This window comes from Biomphalaria glabrata, chromosome 8 (genome assembly GCF_947242115.1).
Source record: "Biomphalaria glabrata chromosome 8, xgBioGlab47.1, whole genome shotgun sequence".
Taxonomy (NCBI): Eukaryota; Metazoa; Mollusca; class Gastropoda; family Planorbidae; genus Biomphalaria; species Biomphalaria glabrata.
Window position 1 is genome coordinate 35,267,936 of NC_074718.1, and position 21,182 is coordinate 35,289,117.

Genomic DNA, 21,182 nt, shown 5'->3' on the forward strand with positions numbered 1-21,182 from the left:
TTTGAGCTCCAAAAGTGCTAAGGAAAGAGGAGCGCAGTTTAACGTCATGTCTCGGGACGATATACTGGTTCGTACAAAGTGGAACCGTTTGAACTGCATACTTAATAAATGCATTGTTTGCTAAACCAGAAAGGAGAGGAAAGAGTTTTTCAACTATTAAAGCAGATTTATTCACACTGCAGAATGAATCTAATAATCAGAGATCGCACACTAACTATGCAAATGAGGATTTCATTGTTATAAGTCAATACTTATTTTTTCAAAGCATATACCAACTCACTCCATCTTGTACAAATTTGAAACAAGTTACTTCCCCCACTTCCCATTCTCGGAAACTTTGCATAATTATTTATTGTCCTTAACAAAACATAAATCAATAAAAAAAATTAACCCATTTGTGAAATAGTGGTAATTTATTAAATTTTCTTTGATATAGAAAAAGGAAAATAAGTCTTCAATACTGAGAGATATAGTTGTAAATGTGCCCACTTATATCAGCTGTATTTTTTTGTTATATTTTGCTTGTTACAGCCTTTCAACAGGTTCTCGCTTAAATCTTACAATGTCGGTCTAGACTACTCTAGACTCAAAGTAAACGGAGGGGTTTTATCGTACAAGTGATAAACTTGGACAGGGAGTATAGATATTTGAAAGCTCTACTCGTACAATAAGGAACAATTTACATGGATAGGTAGACCCAACAGTGACCTCCATAATTTACCAGATGTGACTTAAAAAAGCCGTTCTACACTCTGATTAAGGTAATGTCAGACTTACTTTTCGTACCAGCCGACTTTGACCAGGGATTCTTGCATTGTGATGGGGAACTCACTAAACTCCTTAACAGCTTGGCGCAGGGAGACCAGGGCCAGACGTAGCTGATGTTGGGTTCTTTTATTGGTTTCTAGAGACAGCACGGCTTTAGCTTCAGCGCTAACTGGAATCTGGAAGGATGGGGAATTAAAGGTAAATTTCTTTAGAAATGACGATCTGAACCATTGGTTTATTAAACTTGTTTATAACAGATTTAAAACAGGTCTATCAAACTATCAAAGTGATGGGACGAGTCCCAAAAAGCCCGTGGGGTCTGGGAGCGCATGAGGCGCCCTGACCGCACTTCCCCAGGACTGAGAAAGCTATTATAGCACAGTACAGGACAGGCCACTGTCGTGTTGACTCATATTTCTCACGGCTATGGCCAAATTTCGACTCACGGTGCCTCCGTTGCGGGGAAGAAGAGGAAACCGTGTCTCATTCTTTTTGACTGCCCCAGACTTGCTGATCTCCGTCTCGACACAAATTCTCGACCTTTATGGCGACACATGAAATACGCAAAACAGCAGGGTTTCTGTCCAGGGCTTGTGCAAGAGAGGATTTGAGCCTCTCAGACCCTCACTTAAATGGAGTTTGATGATGAGGATCAAACGTTTAATTTAAAACACATTCTTAAATATCTTAAACAGTTAAAGAGCGAAATAAAGATCATACAAATTATAATAAAAAAAAATATATAGATTTACATCACTATCTGAACCAAATTCTATACTCACACACTTTCATCGCATGCATACACTGTATAAGCCCATTTAAAAAGCAAAGAATGGAATGCAGTTCTAATTATTAAAACCCCTAAAGAATTTAAAATAAAAAGAGCCTTTTCAAAACCAATTAAATTTTCTTTTGGGGGGAAGCGACTGAGGAGGGAATTTTAATTCTACATAAAATTAAGAGTTCATTTATTAGCCAAGTCTTTGTTATAAATAAAATTGCAAAATATTTTACAGTCCTTTGGGTACGTATTTCTAACTCAAAACAAAAGGTTTACTTTGATAGGCTGGTTGTTAGATCTCGGTATGGTCCTTCATTTTCTACTGACCTCTCTTCTGGCTTTGAAATCTTGAGGATCGAAGCTGATACCATACATTTCGTAAGCACTTTTTGAGGCTGTCCAGTTGCTGCCCAGGAAATTCGCCGACTGATTGTTACAGAGGCGCTGGCTGCGTTCTCTGGAAATAGAATTTTGATTTGTTTCGCTTCTGTATGAATTTCACTTTCTTTTGAGCCATCAATTATATTTCCTTTCACAAGAGTCTAGTAAACTCTAGCAATCTTAATTGTTGTAATTAAATCACAAACCAAGAGATTAGAGGCAGGGTTACTGCAGCGATTGGATCCCATGACGACCTGCTTACTATCGTAAAAAAAAAAGCAAGCTAAAAATATATGGCTATATTACAAGGTCTTGGAGGCTAGCAAAGACCTTCCTTCAGGGAACAGTACCAGGAAAAAGAAGAAGAGGCAGACAGAGAAAGAGATGAGAAGAAAACATAAAAGAATGGACAGGCCTGTCATTGAAGAAAGTTCTGGCTAGGGCGAAGGACAGAGAGCAATGGAGAAGGACTGTCGACGAGTCTTGCATGGTGCCCCAACGGTCCAACAGACTTAAGGGGTCAAGGTCAAGGTAAAAAGGTAGATGTAATGAACGTTATCTGCAATGTTAAATTTATTAAAAAGTTTACCTGCTACTGGAAGTGAAACGAAGTACAATCAAGATCATCCTTATAGCACGACGAAATTTGACTAGAGGCTGAACAAAAGAACAGTAGAAACATTAGCATAAGTTTGGAGAACAAGCAAAATATAATAATACTTACTCCGCACTTACAACTATATCTCTATATAATAGAGAAGATATTTCCCTAATTCGATATCAAAATAATTACCAATAATTAATTGACAAGTTGGTTAATTTCTAAATTGATTCATGTTTTGTTAGGTACATTAAATAATTGTTTCAAGTCTTCTAAGTGAAAGTTTCCTAAGAGAACTAAACCAGAAATATTTATCGCTATCTGTGAACACTAAAAGAATTATTTCCCTTGTTGGTATTAGACGAAATAATTGCCAGTAATTAGTTTAATTGGTTAATTTTTTTTTATTAATTCATGTATTATCTACGCCATTGAATAATTGCGCTAAGTTTCAACCTGATACGAAAAGGGGTGTGGGAGAAATAACGTGTTCAAACTTTTTTTCCACACAAGAAGATAGAGTGAGCTGATACAAGGTTGTAAAAAGAAATATAATTTTTACATTGTCATTGATGCATAGTTTTAAAACAGCCTATACATTTTTTTTTCAAGAGATAAAATAGTTCGTAAATGAAGCGAGGGGGTTCAAAAAGCCTACGGCCCTGTCATTTGTTTAGACTCAGGGTAAGAAAAGTGTAGAACTCAGTATTTCATATATTAGGTAGCTCACTACGATACAGATCGCATGTCACATTGAAAAGGCGAAAGCTTCATCCGTTGTGCAGGGAAGCATCTAGCACCATAAAGCTGGAGTATCGGCTCCATCGGACTCGTCCATTTTTAGCGGCCCCCAAAAGGGGAAAAGACGCTCTTAGTTTTGTGTGGATTGTCCGTCCGTCCGTCCGTCCGTCCGTAAACTCGTTAACTAGAAAAGATAATCCGACATCATAATATTTTAGACCATTCAAAGTTCTGATGCAACGGCTACTTTTTTCTTTTCTGAAACCTAAAAAATCTTTTTTTTTTTAAATCACTTATGCAAGCAGTTTTTTCATAAAAATACACCACTTTTACACTATTCACCATTAGTAGTAACATACATGGGAGGCTCCTTAGTAAGGGAGATGGTACTATACCATATTTTAAACACATTTATGCAAACGGTTTTAGATTTTGTGTCAATTTTTTTTTTTTTTTACATTTGTATTGCAAAGTTAGCAAAGTTCTGTTATACTAACTACTACATTTACACAAATAAATATTTTTTAAAGAGAAAAAAAAATCTATTTAGTATGCATATAAGTTGAACATAATTTAAAACAACAATTAATAAGTAGTTTTTCATATTATCGCGTAAACTGCAGCGCTGGACTGCAGTACTTCACATCACCAGAACACTGAACTAAAGGATTTTTTTTCTTTTCTTTACGGAAATGTTTTTTTTTTTTTCATGAGGAATAAGATATTGTCCCTTTAGAAAACAATTAGAGCAATTATATATTCATTATAAGACAGTTAGGCCAGGTTCACATCTAACTTTCACCTATCCTTTGGTTTGTGGACCGCTGGGGCATCACACACGATCCGTCAACCTTCTTTCTTCATTCTTCTATGTCATTTCTCTTTGATAGCATTTCATTCTGATGTTCTTTCTGAAAATATTGAAACTTGCCTTTTTACCTGCCTGGGTTGACCACTTCGGGGTCCGATTTTGAATTTGTGTCTTCACACAAACTGTCTTTGTAACCTTGTATTTGGCGTCGATATGGCCTGTCTGAAATTCCTATGGCACATGCAGAACAAGGGCGTCACTGCCCTACAAAAAGGTATATAAATCATAGCTTAAAACTAAAACCTCAACTGCAACTGATGCAAGACACTGGCCTTAAACATCTTCCATTGTTCACGGAACACAGACCTATATATTTCGGTTCCAATCGAGAATGAGATAGATGACAGGAAGTCATTAGAAAAACTATTTAAAGAATGTTAAAATAAAAATGTGACAAGAGGTCAAAAAATAGTGTAAAATCTTCAGATTGCGAGATACAAATATGATAAGGCAGTCGTGATACGCCCATTTTCTATTTCACAAACACTCATACACCCATTTTGTCTGAGCAACTGACCATGAAATTGGACGACATCTTTGAGAAATCTCCCTGGGATCTTGTTTTCCGCAAACTCCTGCTTCGCCCATAAACCACCACGGCCTCGAAGTATGTTCGCCTGTCTGGTTTCCATGGAGATTTCTGCAAGACGATAGTAGGGTGTCCACGAAATTTTCTTTTAGTCCTGACAGCCTGGTGCTGTGGTGCCAGAAGTGGGTGAGACGTAGACTTTGCCACGTTGTGTGATAAGATTGAAGAAGTCGGCACGTTTCGAGGCAGAAAACTGAAAGCATCAGAATCTCTTAATGGGAATTTGATGTCTGAGTTTGGTATTTGTTTTGACAATATTTTTGTTTTGTTTGGGAGGGGGGGTTGAAAGGATGGCGTAAGGAAGGGAAGCTAAATATAACTAAATTGCTATCATATCACGTGGCGTATTTCCCTTACATTACAACACGTAGTTATTACTTTACTAAGTTGCAATTTAATTTTTTTAAAGGAGTTACTTTGTAATACAAAGCCACCATCTTACTCTGGCATTACGTTATGCAGTAGCTATTACAATACGTCTCGGGAGTTACAATTATATTACGTTAAGGAGTTGCTATTACATCTCGTTACAAAGCTGCTTTGACATTACTTTGTGTATTGTGCACTTTAAATAGTTTCAAACGTTTTGTTATTAAGTATTTGCTTGAACATCAAATTAAACAACCGCCTGAGCCTCCAAAGAAATAGAAACAATTTTGTTGACTCTAACAAAGTATGTAGATAAACAACAAACTATTTTTCTAAGATACACTAGAAAATAACATTAAAACATTAACGTTAAAAATAATTTCAATCATTCAAAAGAAAAAAAAAGCATAAAAATAAATTAATTAAAAATTCATATGATTATTAAAACCTCATGAGAGATGGCAGAGAGGCCGAGTGACGGACTTTTGGTTGTTCTACATGAAGTTGGTGAGGCTCGGATGTTCTCCAGGCTTCAACTTTAGCCTCGAAGCTAGAAAGTTTGCTGGGTAATTTCAAGTTTTTAGCTGCTTCTGAACTGAAGCTCTCCATTGGTTTAGCCTGAATCAGGCGTGAGGCATCGTTGCTATGGCTGCAGTGTGTGGTCCCGTACATCGCCTTACGTGTTGATGTGCTGCAGGGACGTCCAAGTTCCAGCCTGGGTTTTATCGTCTCGTTTCTAGGTTTTTCTTCTGCGGTGAGGATCATAACGGTATGATCATTCAATGGATGATCGCTGACTACATTGTTTTTTAAGCTTAGCTGTCTGGAGCGTTGACCTTTTAGTCTTCGCCACCTCCAAAAGGTAGAAAAACCGAGAAATGTGTTTTTAAGGACTACGCCAGAGCTTCCAGTCACAGTGGTTCGACTTCTGGTTCGGAATTCTTCGTCTAGCACGATTTGCCGCTGCCATATATCTAATGCTTTTGACAATCCGGTACACTGTGGAGAACCTCCTTCGGAAAATGCAGATTTTCTAGCAATGATCTTATTGCTTGAAGGATTAATTTCTATACTTGGTATTAAATGTCTTGACTTTGATAATCTAGAACGCCGAAATGAACTTCCTTCAAGGCATTTACTTTCACTAGCAGTGGTGACTTTGGTGGAAATGTTTCGTTCTCTAGAAGGTTCTGAATGGTGTGCTACAACGGATTTATGTGGCGCATGATTATTTGGCTGCAAATAGAACTCTAGTGCTACTTTTTGGTTGCTTGGTCTACTGTCAGTCTGGGGATGATCACTGAGTGCCAGATGAACTTGCTGAGAAAATGCAAGGTTAGGTTTTTGTTGTAACAGGCTTGACTGGGTTATATGACTCCAGAGATGGTTCGATTCGTTTATCGGCGACAATGGGGGTATCGGAAATCTATTCTTACTAATAGCATCAACACTTTCTTCAGTGAATGTTTGGAAACGAAGACGGATGGGCTTAGACGACATTGCTTCCAACGCCTTTACAGTTTGTGTTTTTCAATACAAGATGAAAGTTTTCCTTTGATGATTCATTTCTCTGAAAAGTTATTTTCATAGATTATTTATTGTTGGTGTCCATTCTACGTTCTAGAATTTTATTCAGTAAGCTTGTGAGCTATTTTAATCCATTATTTTTGTTTCGTTGTGCAGATTATTTCCTACATTTCCAGATATATACACCACTCTTTCTGTAACGTTTTAATGAGAATTAAAGATTGCATATATCCTTGGCCCAAGCCTCCCGCAAAACGGAGGGGGATGGCAATGGGTAGTTTTCGAACCGGAGACCATCGAGAAGACAGCCCAGAGCACATAGCACACGACCAGGCAGCCACCAAATATAATGTTCCCCAAAAGTGTGCGCAATAAGATAAGCACCAAAGCGTTTGAAGCTTGAAGACTTCGTGTATCGGATTTATATTTAACTTTTATCTTTAAACATAAACTAAGAGACAATTAGACTACTATTTGCTTTTGACATTATATTCCCTTATTTTTCCTTAACGGAACACTTCGCACATTCTGAGTATTTAGCGGAACATTTTGTCTCTTGACTGTAGATTAATTCACATGGTGGCCTAATAGTTATTCCAGTAGATTGTGAAACACCTATCAAGGTTTCGTGGAACATTTGGGTGCCTCGGAAAAAGGGTTTGAGAAACACTGCCCTAATGAATTCATTCAGCATTCGCCTTCAAACTGATTTCACTATTTGTTCTACTATAGATCCTTTTTGTTTTAAATTATTACTAAGTGTCTAACTTTGATTTTGAATAAACGACAGAATGAAGTAATATCAAATCAAGGCTTTCCATTTAATAATAAGTTCCCTATTTCTTATTCATAAGTAAATGTCTGCCTTGTAGGCCTTAACACACACGCCATATTCAAGTCAATTATTTTAGCGCCTTAGGTCCACACTATGGAAACGCTCATATTGTCAAAACTCTAGTTATATAGCACAGAACAGTGTATAGGTAATGAATCCAGAAATAAACTTTTAAATAGTTCAATAGAAGTTTCTGTCCAAGAATTCGCTACATCTCTAGCCGACAAAGAAAAACAAAATGTTACAACTCTGGCAGTGAGACGTTGCAGAAAGGCCAACTTTTGTTGAAAGTCAACGCGCGCACACACGCACGAACACTCCAATTGATTTTTATTTTCATTGGCGGATTTATTACACAATGTAATACACACGCGAGTTCAAAGTGTTGACATTTGAATTAAGGACAAAGAATAAGTATTTTTTAAGGGACATTTTTAAAACCTAATTGAAAACATTATTTAAATAAATTTGTAATTAAATTTTATAACCATTTCAGTAGCAAAATATCACGCTTGATTATACACTTTACACTCGTACTATTTTCACTGTTATATGTATATATCCAAAGTACTTTATAGGCCATTAAAAACAATATCCATTTTGTTTTATTGTATAACAAAATATGATGAATATACTGTACAACGCAACGTACAACGATAAAATGCAAAGACAACATTAATGTAATAATCTCCATCTACATGTTTGATCACACTGTAATTTATTATAAATTGTAACTATTTAAATTGTACTTTTTTTTTATTAATAAAAAATTTATATTTAAAAAAAAGCCAAGTAAATAGGCCAATACCCAAATAAGAGGCAGAGCCCCCCCCCCCCCAAAAAAAAAAAAAGAACAAAGAAAAGAAGCAAAAGCCCAAGGATTTATAGCATTTAAATAGCTCGACAACTGACGTCAAAAGCGAAACAAAGCTGAGGTATCCTGTGATTAATATTTTTTTTTGTTTTTCTATTTACGAACCAAACCGTTTACTATGTAAGCAGCTCTAGTATAAAGTCATCCTCGAGATGCCAATCTCCTAAAAGTAACTGTGTTAATTTTGTCAATGCTGCGAATAGCAAACGCTTTCTCCGTGATTGGTAGTGTCAGAATCATTTGCAAAAAAAAAAAAGCAATATATAAAAAAAAAACTTAAAAAAAAAAAAAAAAACTTTAAAAAAAAACCTTTTCCAAGGGATGCAACTTCGCACTTACAACTATCTCTCTTAATAATGTAGACGTTTGTTTTCCTTAGTCGATATCAAACAAAATAATTACTTACCAGCAATTAATTAACTAATGTGTTAATTTTTAAATTGATCTTTTTTTTAAGTACAATAATTAATTAATGTTTCAACTATATACGAGAATGGATGTGGGAGAAATAACGTTTTCAATTATCAAAGGGAATGAAACCGTACTTATTAGCCGTATCAATGAATACTGAAGATTCATTTCCCTTGTTTGTATCAAACAAAATAATTACCAGTAATTGACTAATTGAGGTTAATTTTATTTTTTTTTTTGATTCATGCCTGGCCTAAGAATGGGTGTGGGAGAAATAATTTTTTACCAGACAATCAGGACAGAAAGTGAGTTGATATAAGCTTTATAAAATCGAGCAAGGGGTACCACGCACCCACATGACAACGCCTTTGGTTAGCTCCGCTCCTAAGTTACTTCTCAAAAAACTGCATGATAAAGTAACATTGGGCGAGAGTGATCAGATATCTGCCCCTGATAAGATAAGGTATTGAGCGGCAGCTGCTGCGGCCAAGTTGACGTGCAAACATGTATCTAGAACAAATAATGACCACAGAACAAGGGAGGTAAAACTTGAAGATAGCGCTTAACCTGAACGTCGTGGGATTGAGCACATCCAGCTAATCTACAAGGAAACAATCTATTGTGTTAAACTTTGATACTTTTGACACTGATTATGACCAAGAATAAGTCTTGTTTACAGAAACAGGGGCAAATAAGAATTCCTAGTGCACATATCTAGATTTAGCTGCTTCCATTGTCTTGTGGTGGTGAAGTGACACAAAAAGATTCATTACAAAGCTGTTATTAACTCAGTGTGGTAAAACTTTTGCGCATGTTTGTTCTCCCACTTCTCGTTCCCGGATTAAGTTAAAACTTGGCATAACTATTTATTTTACCTCACAACACAAGAATCAATTTGCCTTGTCAATTAGTTCATTTGTTATTGGTAATTATTTTGTTTGATATCGAAACAAGAGGAATAAGTGCTACATAATTAGAGATGTGGATGTATATATGGAACTAATTCCCTTATTAATTTTTTTCCCCCATTTCTCATTCTCGGATCAACTTGAAATTTCGCATAGTTAGTCATAGGTCATAGTCGAGAACAATACACGAATCAATACAAAAATAGCTAGTAAGTTAATTAGTAGTAATTAAATTTGTTTTATATAGCTGAAAGGGAGATAAACCATGCCATATTAAGGTAAATTACGGTAATTAGCGGTTCTTTTTTAGATAAGATTTATTTTGTTTCACACATCGAGTCGAATAGAGACATTTTATAGTGTTTTCAAATGTCTCCTTCAGGTTCAAGACTTGTGACGTTGTATACAGGGTGGAAAGTCTTCGGTAATTCCCGTTCAGGAAAAATACAAACAAATACATGAATACAAAGAAAGAGATTGATGGATGGATAGATGAATAGATCGATAAATGGATATTTTTAAATTGAATAGCAGGTAGATAGACTGAATGATAGACTGATTTATAGACTGACTGATTGATAGACTTACTGATTGATAGATTGATAGACTAATTGATAAACTGACTGATAGACTGATTGATAGACTGACTGATGATAGACTTACTGATTGATAGACTGATTGATTGATTGATTGATTTGTAGAATTATTGATAGATTAAATGATGGATGATAGATGGAATGACAGATAGAATGATAGATTTACATACTATAGACAGACATAGATTTATAGACAGACAGATAGATAGATAGATAGATAGATAGATAGATAGATGATAGATAGATAGATAATAGATAGATAGATAGATAGATAGATAGATAGATAGATAGATAGATAGATAGATAGATAGATGATAGATAGATGATAGATAGATAGATAGATAGATAGATAGATAGATAGATAGTTGACCACAAGTTTTCTAGCTTTATTATTAATTCTATGCCCATCACAACACCTCCACCTCCTAATTTCTTTTAATTAGCTAATTGTTGTGCCAATAGTTCCTTACGAAACTAATTAGTGGGTCTGTGGACATATACCAGACTAAAAGCCTAAAAGCCTTCATAATTTTGCTGCTTGAATGTCAGGGCCTTGTGAATGTAATAAATTGAACATTGATTGGTCAATAATCCAGTCTGGTGTAAACAGTCGCTATCAGACGAGGAGGTTGGCTATATCACGTGATCAGAAGAAAGTCAATTTATCAGTGAACTACTGTGAAACTGGGCAACATTGGTCAAATATAACGGTCAGTGGGAACCAGAATGACTGCACTCAAGACTTTAATAGTAATTACACCAGAATAAAAAATAATAAAAAAAAAAAAGAAAATGTCAATACTAACTGAATACTAATTTTTAGCGGTCCCCGAAAGGGAAATTGACGCTATTAGTTTTGTGCGGTCTGTCTGTCCTTTTGTCCGTCCCGTTTAGATCTCATAAACTAGAAAAGATATTGAAAATCCTACATTATGATATATCTGACCATACAAAGTTCTAATGCAACGGCTTTTTTTTTCTTCTAAAAACGAAAAATTTAATTTTTAAAATCAACTATGCAACTTTTTTTTTAAAATAAAAATACAAAATTTTTACAACTACTCACTATTAATAGTAACAAACACGGGGTTGCTATTCAGTAAGGAGATTACTATATACCATATTTTTACATTTTATTTATGTTTTAGTTTTTGTTTTTTTTTGTTGTTGTTTTTTTTTGTCAAAATTTATTTTGTTTAGTACAAATATTATGTACGTTTTATCATACTAACTACTTGATTTACAAAAAAAAATTACTTTTATTTGTAAAGAGAAAAAATCTATTTAGTATGTATATAAGTGGAACATAATTTAAAACAACAATTAATAAGTAGTTCTTCATATTATCGCGTGAACTGCAGGGCGTAGCTGTACATGTAGAATACTGAACCAAAGGAAGGGAGATTTGTTTTTCTTGGTTTTGAATAGGAAATTGACCCTTTACAGAGCTAGTAGATCAACTAGATAGTCATTATAAGACAGTTAGGCCAGGTTCACATTGAACTTCTCTTTCACTTTCATTTATCCTTTGGTCTACTGGACCGTTGGGGCACCACACAAGATCTGTCAACCTTCTTTCTCCATTCTTTTGTCATTTGCCTTTGATAGAATTTCATTCTAATATTCTTTCGAAAAATATTGAAACCTGCTTGTTTACCTGCCTGGGTGGACAACTTCTGGGGCCGATTTTGAGTTTGTGTTTCTACACAAACTGTCTTTGTAACCTTGTTTAAATTTAGAAATGGTAATAAAGGAGGAGGGGGCTCATTAACATTCCTAAAAACGGGCCCAAAGATAACGCTACTGGTCACACATGATAGTATAAAAAAGAAATATATACTGCTATATCCGATGCCGGATTTTAGTATGTGGAGGCCATTGGCAGGATTTTTGTGTTGATGTCTCAACCCTTCTCTTGCTTCTATAATTATATAAACATATCTCAAATGTGTCATAATTGTGAAGAAGGAAATAGGGTGCTTGTAAATTTTATCTCATTTACCTTATTTTCTCGTATTCAAAATACATATTTTGTAACAAAAAATACATTTTAAAAATGTTGAGGTCAGGGACGTCTGCAGTTTTACAAGATAAATCTGTTCCTGGCTGTCCCACTTGCAACAGACCGTATCACACTTATAATAACACGTGACTCACTACTATATTATGAAAACTCCAAAGAAAAAGATTTGCTATTTATTAATGAGACGTCATTACAGTACAGTACAGTAGAAAATATTTATGCTAGAAAATAGACAAAATACAAGGCCGATGTTCACAACACAGACAGTCACAGACAAGGCTTTATTCAACCCTATTAAATAACAAACAAGAAACACTTCCTAATCCACTAAGGTAAATAGCTCACACAAAACAATATCACTTAAGTACCGAGTCTCAAGCTGTCTAATAGCACTTCAATATAAGCATGTAACTATTTTACCAAACTAGGGCCAGATTTACCTATAGCTAAACATGAGCTATAGCACAGAGTCACCAAGAAATATTTAGCCCCTGACATATCTTGACTAATAAAATGGCCATTTTAGGGCCCCATATGTCAACTTGCTTAGGGGCTGTTGAAGTCTAAATAAGGCCCTATATGAAACGCTTCCACCAGACTATAAATAATACTATGCGTGTACATACCTCATACAATGCTAGGTACATGTTAACACTGTGACGCTGATGAAGTGATTAGATCTAGAGGCTAACCCTTGCAACGTTCGAGACCTAGACCTAGTCCAAATGAAATCTACCAGTCTATAAGGGAGTCGACATTTGTTTAAAAAATCTTATCTTCGGGTCCACACCAATAGGTAATTGTTTGTGAGCGCACGGGTTGTCATTAGGACAACAATAGAAGTGAACATCAAACTGTGACGTTGACGGATGGTAACAATCACATTTACCAACACAAGCACGCGTAGAAACATAGACATACACACACTTTAACAACAGTGATATAAACTGAGAGGCAGACATACACACACACACACACACACACGCATTCCTAACAACATAAACAACAGCAATAATAACACCGAGTGACATTAAATCATGTGAGGCATACCTACGGGAGGGTAAGACACGGGGGGAGACACGACGAGGTAGCGGCATTGGTCGAATCTTGTAGAAACCAGAATTCCAACCTTTTTGGACGGACACACTGTACCTGGACTTGGGTCAAAGAAATCGAATGAATAGATCTAGAAAGTCTATAATTTATTATTTATTTAATATTTTATTTTGTGAAATATGATCCTTGAAGTTTTTAAAGGTTAAAATGAAGTACTTAGAGCAGGAGACTGGAATGAAACGATTGGACTTTGATACTGGTAGAGAGAAGCTTTGTGTAGCCTGTATGAGTTGAAGTCAGATCTATGATACATTTGAAGCGTATTTATTACAAACACTTCTTAGGTCAATCTTGCAGTTGCGATCACATTAGTACTATTTTAGCACAATAAGGTAAAATATATGCATTCTTGTATTTGTGTTGTGTGTATGTCGTGTGTGTTAAACACCCGATTAATATTTTGTTTTTACCGTACAACAAAATCAACGTGCACTTTGTCTCAGACAGCAACAAAAAATATTTTTTGTCTCAAAACGAACTGTATGACCCATCTATGACCCATCTATGACCCAAAGTACAAACAGGCTCAACCTTCTAGTAAAATAAAAAGCTTACCAAAGCTACCGAAGGGAAAGAAATCCGCACTAACAATTTTATTTCTCAATAATGAAGAAGTTATTTCTCTTATTTTATATCAAGATAAATAATTACCAATAATTAATTGACTATTTGGTTAAATTGTTTTTATTGATCCATGTTGTGTTAGGTATAATACAAAATTTTTAGGGTTTCAACTTTTTCCGAGACAGGGGCGTGGCAGCGGTGTGGGAGCAATAACGAGTGCAATAATCTAAGGAAACGAAACCGTCAAATATTTAGCCAGAGCTCTGAAGAATGAAAAAATAAATTTCCTTAGTCGGTATCAAACAAAATAATTAATTACCAGTAATTATTTGACTAGATGGTTAATTATTTTTATTGATTCATAAAGTGTCTACGCCAATGAATAATTGTAAAAAGTTTCAACTTGATCTGGAAATGGGTATGGGAGAAATAACGTGTTCAAACTTTTGACCAGACAGACAGACAGAGTGAGTTGATACAAGCTTTGTATATAACCAACTGATGCTCGGGAAATTAGACTAAAGGAACACCAAGGATAGTTTTGGATTGAAAAAAACAACAACAACGTTACAAAAAGAATATCTTGAATTAGATCACACTTGTCAGCAGAAATCTGTTGCAACTAGTCGCAACACCAACGTAGAGACGTAAGGGAAATAGAGCAACAGTTAGTATAAACGACTAAGTGAACGATCATTTCATTGGTTTCATAGGACATGAAAGTTGACAACAACTAATTCTCCTAATTGATTGACAGGCATAAAAACAAAGGACGCCTAAAAAAAAACCCACAAAACAATTAATTAGAATAACATGTAAGAGGCATGTCTCTTCGCTAGGATACTGTTGTACATCATTTACTTAATACAATGGACTTGACTGGTTCAATATTCAACAGGTAAACTTTGTCTCATTAATCTAATTATATATCTATCGAAACTCTCTTTCTCTCTCTCTCTCTGTTTCGTATTCTCTCTCAGTGGCCAACCATTCAGTTCCGAATTTAGACAAAAGGCCGTAAGCGGCTCGAGATATGAAGCCCTTGCGGGTCCCTTTAGAAATTCAGATATTATATCCTAAGTGCTAAGTAGTTCTTGGGGCCCTAGGCCAGATATTATATGCTAAGTGCTAAGAAGGTCTTGGGGCCCCAAGCCAGATATTATATGCTAAGTGCTAAGTGCTAAGTATTATTTGGGGCCCTAAGCTATAACTAGTGACGCCTAGCGGTAAATCCTGCCCTGCATGCATTAGTGGCCATAGTAGAGTTTACCTTTTCATAAAAAGTGACAGGTGACCAAGCTTCAGGGGACGCTACTGTTGATTCTACTTCAGGACTTGACACTTTTTCTTCCAGGGGATCTTGTTGGACCTTCACCTTAGGATAAGTCACGTGACGAGGCTGAGTCAAAGGCAGCAGAAAGCGGGATTCCAAGCGCTGTAATAAGAGTTCAATTGTTGGATCAATTGTTACTATTAAATTGTATATATGCTAGTGACTTTACTCAATTCTTTGGTCTCCCAGAGTATTGAGTCCAAACAGTACTTCGCTATCGGACACCCCCCCCCCTCGTCTGTTTACGTGGCTAAAAAGTGTCCCGTGTGTAGCATGCTCGTAATGTATAAGTGCAGCACTAGATCCACGGCAGTGCGTCAGACCAGAGCCTTACCTTCCAGAAACTCTGATATAATAATTTTAACTTAAATGCTTTTCTAAAGAAGGGAAAATGGGTTTATATGTACACGATCTGTCTTCCTAAATATGATACGTTTTTATATTACGTAGTATTATTAATAAGTGGATTTTTATTATTTATTTATTATTATATTATTATATATTATATATTTATTATTTATTTATTATTTTTATTTTATTATAGCGCTCCAAAAAAGTGTAGAGGCCGCCACAATAACTCTTCCTTGAGGTCTCTATTAGCTTAGATCCGGCCCTGTATTAGATCCGGCCCTGTACATTTTATGTAAATTAATTTTAAACACAGTTTCTCCGTATTGACGGAAAGTGTGCAACCCTCCACCACCCTCATTTTTAACAACAACAAAATGGAGAGAAATGAAAAAAAATATGTTTATGTTCGAGAGTAGATTGTTAATCATCTATGATTAACTAATATTGGTAGATTGAATAATCATCTATGATTAACTAATGTTGGTAGATTGAATAATCATCTATAATTAACTAATGTTGGTAGATTGAATAATCATCTATGATTAATTATACTGGTAAATTGAATAATCATCAATGATTAAGTATGCTCGAGCACAAAATAAACTAATAGCAAAAATCAATACATCGTATGTCAAGAAACTGTATGTGGTGGTCCCATATAATCGGCCAGACTCATAGACCTAGAAGTAATGAAACTCTCAATGAAACTCTCAATGAAACTCTGATTTCTTCTTAGCGTCCACAAATGCCACGAAAATAAATGTCAGGTACAACAAATGTCAGGTAAAACAAATGTCAGGTACAACAAAAGTCAGGTAATACTAATGCCGGGTACAACAAATGTCATGTATTATAATTGTCAAATACAACATATATCAGGTACAACAAATGTCTGTACAACTAATGTCAGGTACAACAAATGTGCTTACATATTAGATGACTAGACATCCTCAAGTACCAAATCGTAAAGCTCAGCCTTGACTAGGATTCCAACTTGAGGCCAATGGTTCGAAATCTTGGCGCTCGTCACTTGACCACCATGATAAGGCATATTTCATAATGAGGTTACATAACTATTACAGTAACTTCTAAGTTTAAACTTAGACTCTGAGCTTGTTCAGACTGTTGTAAGCTTTGAGCTTGTTCAGACTGTTGTAAGCTTTGAGCTTGTTCAGACTGTTGTAAGCTTTGAGCTTGTTCAGACTGTTGTAAGCTTTGAGCTTGTTCAGACTGTTGTATTACTTACCTTGAACCTCGACATGGAATAGTTCAATGTTTTGTCGCCGTGTCTTTGACAGCCAAAGGTTGAGTAACTTCTTGATGTTGTGTCTTGGTTCACATCGTGCACATGACTCGCGTCTTCGGCGTCCCGGCTCCAAGAGAAACAATCTCGCTGACTCTGAGTTCTTGCTGTGCTCTCTCCAGTGGCGCCTCTGCCAAAATCAGGTGAGAAAAACGGCACATTTCTGCTTCCACTTTGCAGAGTCTGGTTCTGGGTTAACGTATAGACAGCATGGTATTGCTGGACAGAGGTCATGGCCGTCAATATCTGTGGTCTTAATTACTGCTAGCTACTGCAAGACAAAATAATTTTTACCAGTAAATATAGAGAAACATTTCTCACAAATATAAACGGATAACGACTATTGAAATAAAAAAGGTGCCTAGTAGAAAAAAGAAACACAACAATTCTTATAACAAGCAAAATAAAAAAAAAAAATAATACAAATATTTATCCAAAATAAAATGAGTACTAAGGAATATGTTTCTTACATAAACGTTAATGCACAATAAAATTTAAAAAAAAGATGTCTAAATTAATATGTGTGCTTGTATTTTTGCCTTCAATTAAAACCTTTAGAAAAGAATGGTACTCTTTTTTTTCATTATATTATTATATAACGGAAAATTTTAATTACTTATACCGATAAAGTTTAAAATATCATTAAATAACATACAATTAGAGTTTCAAAATTAGATCTAGAAACCAATGAAATAGAATCAAAATTGTTGGAGTTTTAAGAAACATTTGACCGTATAACTATTTTATAGTGTAAAATACATGCTTGACTAACCATGCCGATGTGCTATTTTTTATCTGACCACTAAAAATACAACTAACACTATTGCATAATCGTTAAACGCACAAGGGAAAAAAACAGGGTGGTCTTGTCATAATGGACTGCACACTCAGTACACTATATAGGCCTACACGTGTACGTCTATCTGGCCAGGTTGTTAAAATCAGTCGTACACACCGACTATTTACTTTCTGGGCTGGGAGGGTGTGTAACTATTTTAGTGTAAAGAACATGCTTGACTAGCCATGCCTCGTCTGACCACTCCACATTAAGCAAAAACACTATTGCATAACGCGTAATGAAAATAATGCAAGGTAGTCTTGTAGTATCATCAACTACACACGTACAGTACACTATGCCTACCTGTGTATGTCTAGCTGACCAGACGTTAAAATCAGTTGGACACAGTCTATTCACTTATGGTCAAGAGAGGGTGTGGATTAAGATTTTTTTTTGTATAGAGTTAGTTATCCTAATGCTTTAAGATCTATATAGGCCTAACTGTCGATTCTTAGATCTCAATAATAAATCTTAAGACTATAAAAAGGATGTACTTGATGTTCCTGCAGTTATTGTTTGCGGCAAATAAATTGATTAAAACCACTAAATATTGACTTAACTCACTAATCAGATTCCCACTAGAAACAGAAATTAAACACCTCCACGTGGCTCAAAAATAAATTTCGGAACAATCCCATTCATAATAATGCAAAGAAGCTTTAAGCAAAAAATTTTTAACATTTTATTATACTGCTACTTTCAGTTGTAAATATTTAATCACATGACTTCTACTAGCGTCTCACTTTACCCTCTTTAAATGCAGACTGACTAAATAGTTGTTAACTGCATCATTTTTTTGATAATCAAAGTTATTGATATCACATGACCAGAAAACAGGGATGTGCGTTTCAACCCTGACCACATGTTGAAAAGTTGTACAAATTTTAATTAAACTTTTTAGTTAGATACCCAAAAAAAATTAATTAAACTACGATTTTAACTAAACTTTTTTTATCTAGTTAAACAATGGCCTTAACTAATTTTTTTAGTTAAACTAAAAGTTTCTAACTTTTTAGTTAACTTTTGCCCATCATTAGTTATAAGCCCCAGACTGCAATCTTTAAAGTGGACTTATTCAGCTTATACCACCACCACTATAAAGCACTATTTCTTTCCCTTGGAAAGGGGACAAATTTAGCTTATACCACCACTTCAGTGAAGTACTATTTCTTTCCCTTGTTTGATATACCAAACACAATAATGCATTACCTATAGTTAATTAACTAATTGGTTAATTTTTTAAAATTAATTCCAGTGTTGTCAGATAAAAGAAGAAATTGCGCAAATTTTCATCTTGATCCGAGAGTGGGTGTGGTAGAAATAACGTGCACAAAGTCTCGGTCAGACAGACAGACAGACAGAGTGAGTTGGTATAAGCTCTGTAAAAAAAATCATATCTAATGCTACATTAATTTTGGTGTGCTTCTAAAAAAAGAACCTGATACATGAGTAAATCCAGGAATTGGTGAAGACAAATAGACATTCTATCTATCAATAATCCCACATTAGCATGAAAAATAAAAGGAGAAAAATGAAACAAAGCTTTAAAAAAAAATGCAGTCATGTCCAAGTTAATCCTGGATAGTGACTAACAACATCAGAAAAAAAAAATGATTAAAAAATCCTCAGTAGAAAATATGTAGCTCTATTCACAATGAAATGAAACGGTTGACACAGACCAACCATGGTCGCTAACAACTAAATGAAGACCCATCTCTAATCACGAAAACTAAGACACACTACATTAACTATAAAGAACTAGCTAATGGAGGCAAGTCAATTAAAAAGAGACGGTCAATAAAGGCAAGTCAATTAAAAAGAGAAGGTCAATAAAGGCAGGCCAATTAAAAAGAGAAGGTCAATTAAAAGGAAAAGGCTAGTGAAGAAAGATCAATAAAAAAAGAGAAGACTATGATGGAAGGTCATTTAAAAAAACAGGTTATTAAAGGCAACGATTATGTCTGTCTCCATGTGGCAAAATATGTAGGTCGAAAGCTGGGACTGCTTATCCACGTGAAATACTCTACTCGCGAATCTTCAGCTTCGAAGCCGTATTATTAATTAAAAGGATCACGCTACATAAAGCAGGTCGGCTAAAAAGAGCAGACTACAATCGAGATAAATCGCTCAGGAGAAATCTGAATGGTAAGATGCTCTATCGCTACGTTGGCTCCATGAAGGCCGTCTCCTGTTGATACGATATGCCAAGATTAGAATTGGGCTTGTGCCAGAACCAAAAATGCATCATACAAAAGTATATGTACATCAGTTAATTTGAAGATTAACTTGGAAACGTGCACATGAAAGGGTTAGCGTTAACACAGGCAATAATAGCAAAAGAAAAATGAGGGCGAACTTGAACACATGATTATTAGCGTTCAACAAAGTATTCAAGCGTGTGTCTGAATTAGAAGTATGTTCAGTCGGTAGAGACTCAAACAGTAAGGTTTGTAGACAAAACAAAAGGGTTGGCGGGGGGCGGCAAACAAGCAACGGTCAAAAAAACAAATCAGGACTTTTTGAGAAAACAAATTCTAGAGCAGTTAGATCTTTATCTCAATGTCCTCAACACACACACACACATTTGACTGATGCGCTCTTAATCTTTAGTCCACATTTCAATAAGCCATGTCAGAAGGTCATCAGAGCTTGCGAAGATAGTCTAAAAGTGACCACTAGACGGACTAGAAGGAGAAGCAGGTAACATAAACTAGACGAAGACATTGTTAAAGAACAAGCTGGACAGACAATGGACAACAGAACACAGAGTTAAATCCGTTATTTTATCATCCAAAATTCCAGTGTATTCTTGTGTCCCACAACATTCAACAGGCCTCAGTAGAATATTATACTATTTTCAAATTTAGTCAATAGATGGTATTATGATACATGTTTGTGGCTGAGTGGTAAAGCACTTGGTGGGTACCGGGTTCGAATCCTGGTGAAGGCTGGGATTTTTCAATTTCGGGATCTTAAGAGCGCCTCTGAGTCCACACAGCTCCAATGGGTACCAGACGTTAATTAGGGAAAAGTAAAGGCGGTTGGTCGTTGTTCTGGCCACATGACGCCATCGTTAACCGTGTGCCACAGAAATACAGGACCTTTACACCATCTGCCCTATATAGACTGCACTGAGTGTGTGTGAAGAAACAAGTCCTTTTACATTTAAAGTGTCTTTTAATTGTGAGACATTTCAACATAACATATATACACGGCAGACATTATATACGGATCTCCTACTTCACTCGCTTACTTCCTCGTTCTTGTTTATACACTCGTCACTTCCCGCAAGTCCCCTAACTCTCGATACCCAACACTTGACCGTGTGTCACGGTTGACCAGACACAGTAACCGTGTCACAACAGTGTATGTTCTGAGGTAAGGGCCAAAAAGTCTGAGGAA

At 35.6% G+C, this 21,182-nt stretch overlaps 1 protein-coding gene across 3 annotated transcripts in view; it reads right to left on the reverse strand.

The window, feature by feature from the left end:
• LOC106056796 (cyclic nucleotide-binding domain-containing protein 2-like) overlaps positions 1 to 21,182 on the reverse strand; it is a 41,882-nt gene that overhangs the window by 16,596 nt on the left and 4,104 nt on the right. The window contains exons 2-6 of one of the 3 annotated variants that reach the window (XM_056039539.1): positions 16,886 to 17,213; positions 15,226 to 15,390; positions 2,520 to 2,587; positions 1,877 to 2,006; positions 778 to 944 (exon numbers count right to left, since the gene is read on the reverse strand). In XM_056039539.1, coding sequence (XP_055895514.1) covers positions 778 to 944; positions 1,877 to 2,006; positions 2,520 to 2,587; positions 15,226 to 15,390; positions 16,886 to 17,176 — 821 coding nt within the window. In that variant the 5' untranslated portion in view covers positions 17,177 to 17,213. Of the gene's footprint in view, positions 1 to 777; positions 945 to 1,876; positions 2,007 to 2,519; positions 2,588 to 4,660; positions 4,926 to 12,901; positions 13,271 to 15,225; positions 15,391 to 16,885; positions 17,214 to 21,182 lie in introns of those variants that run through there. The other 2 variants (XM_056039540.1, XM_056039541.1) reach the window with 2 other exon arrangements.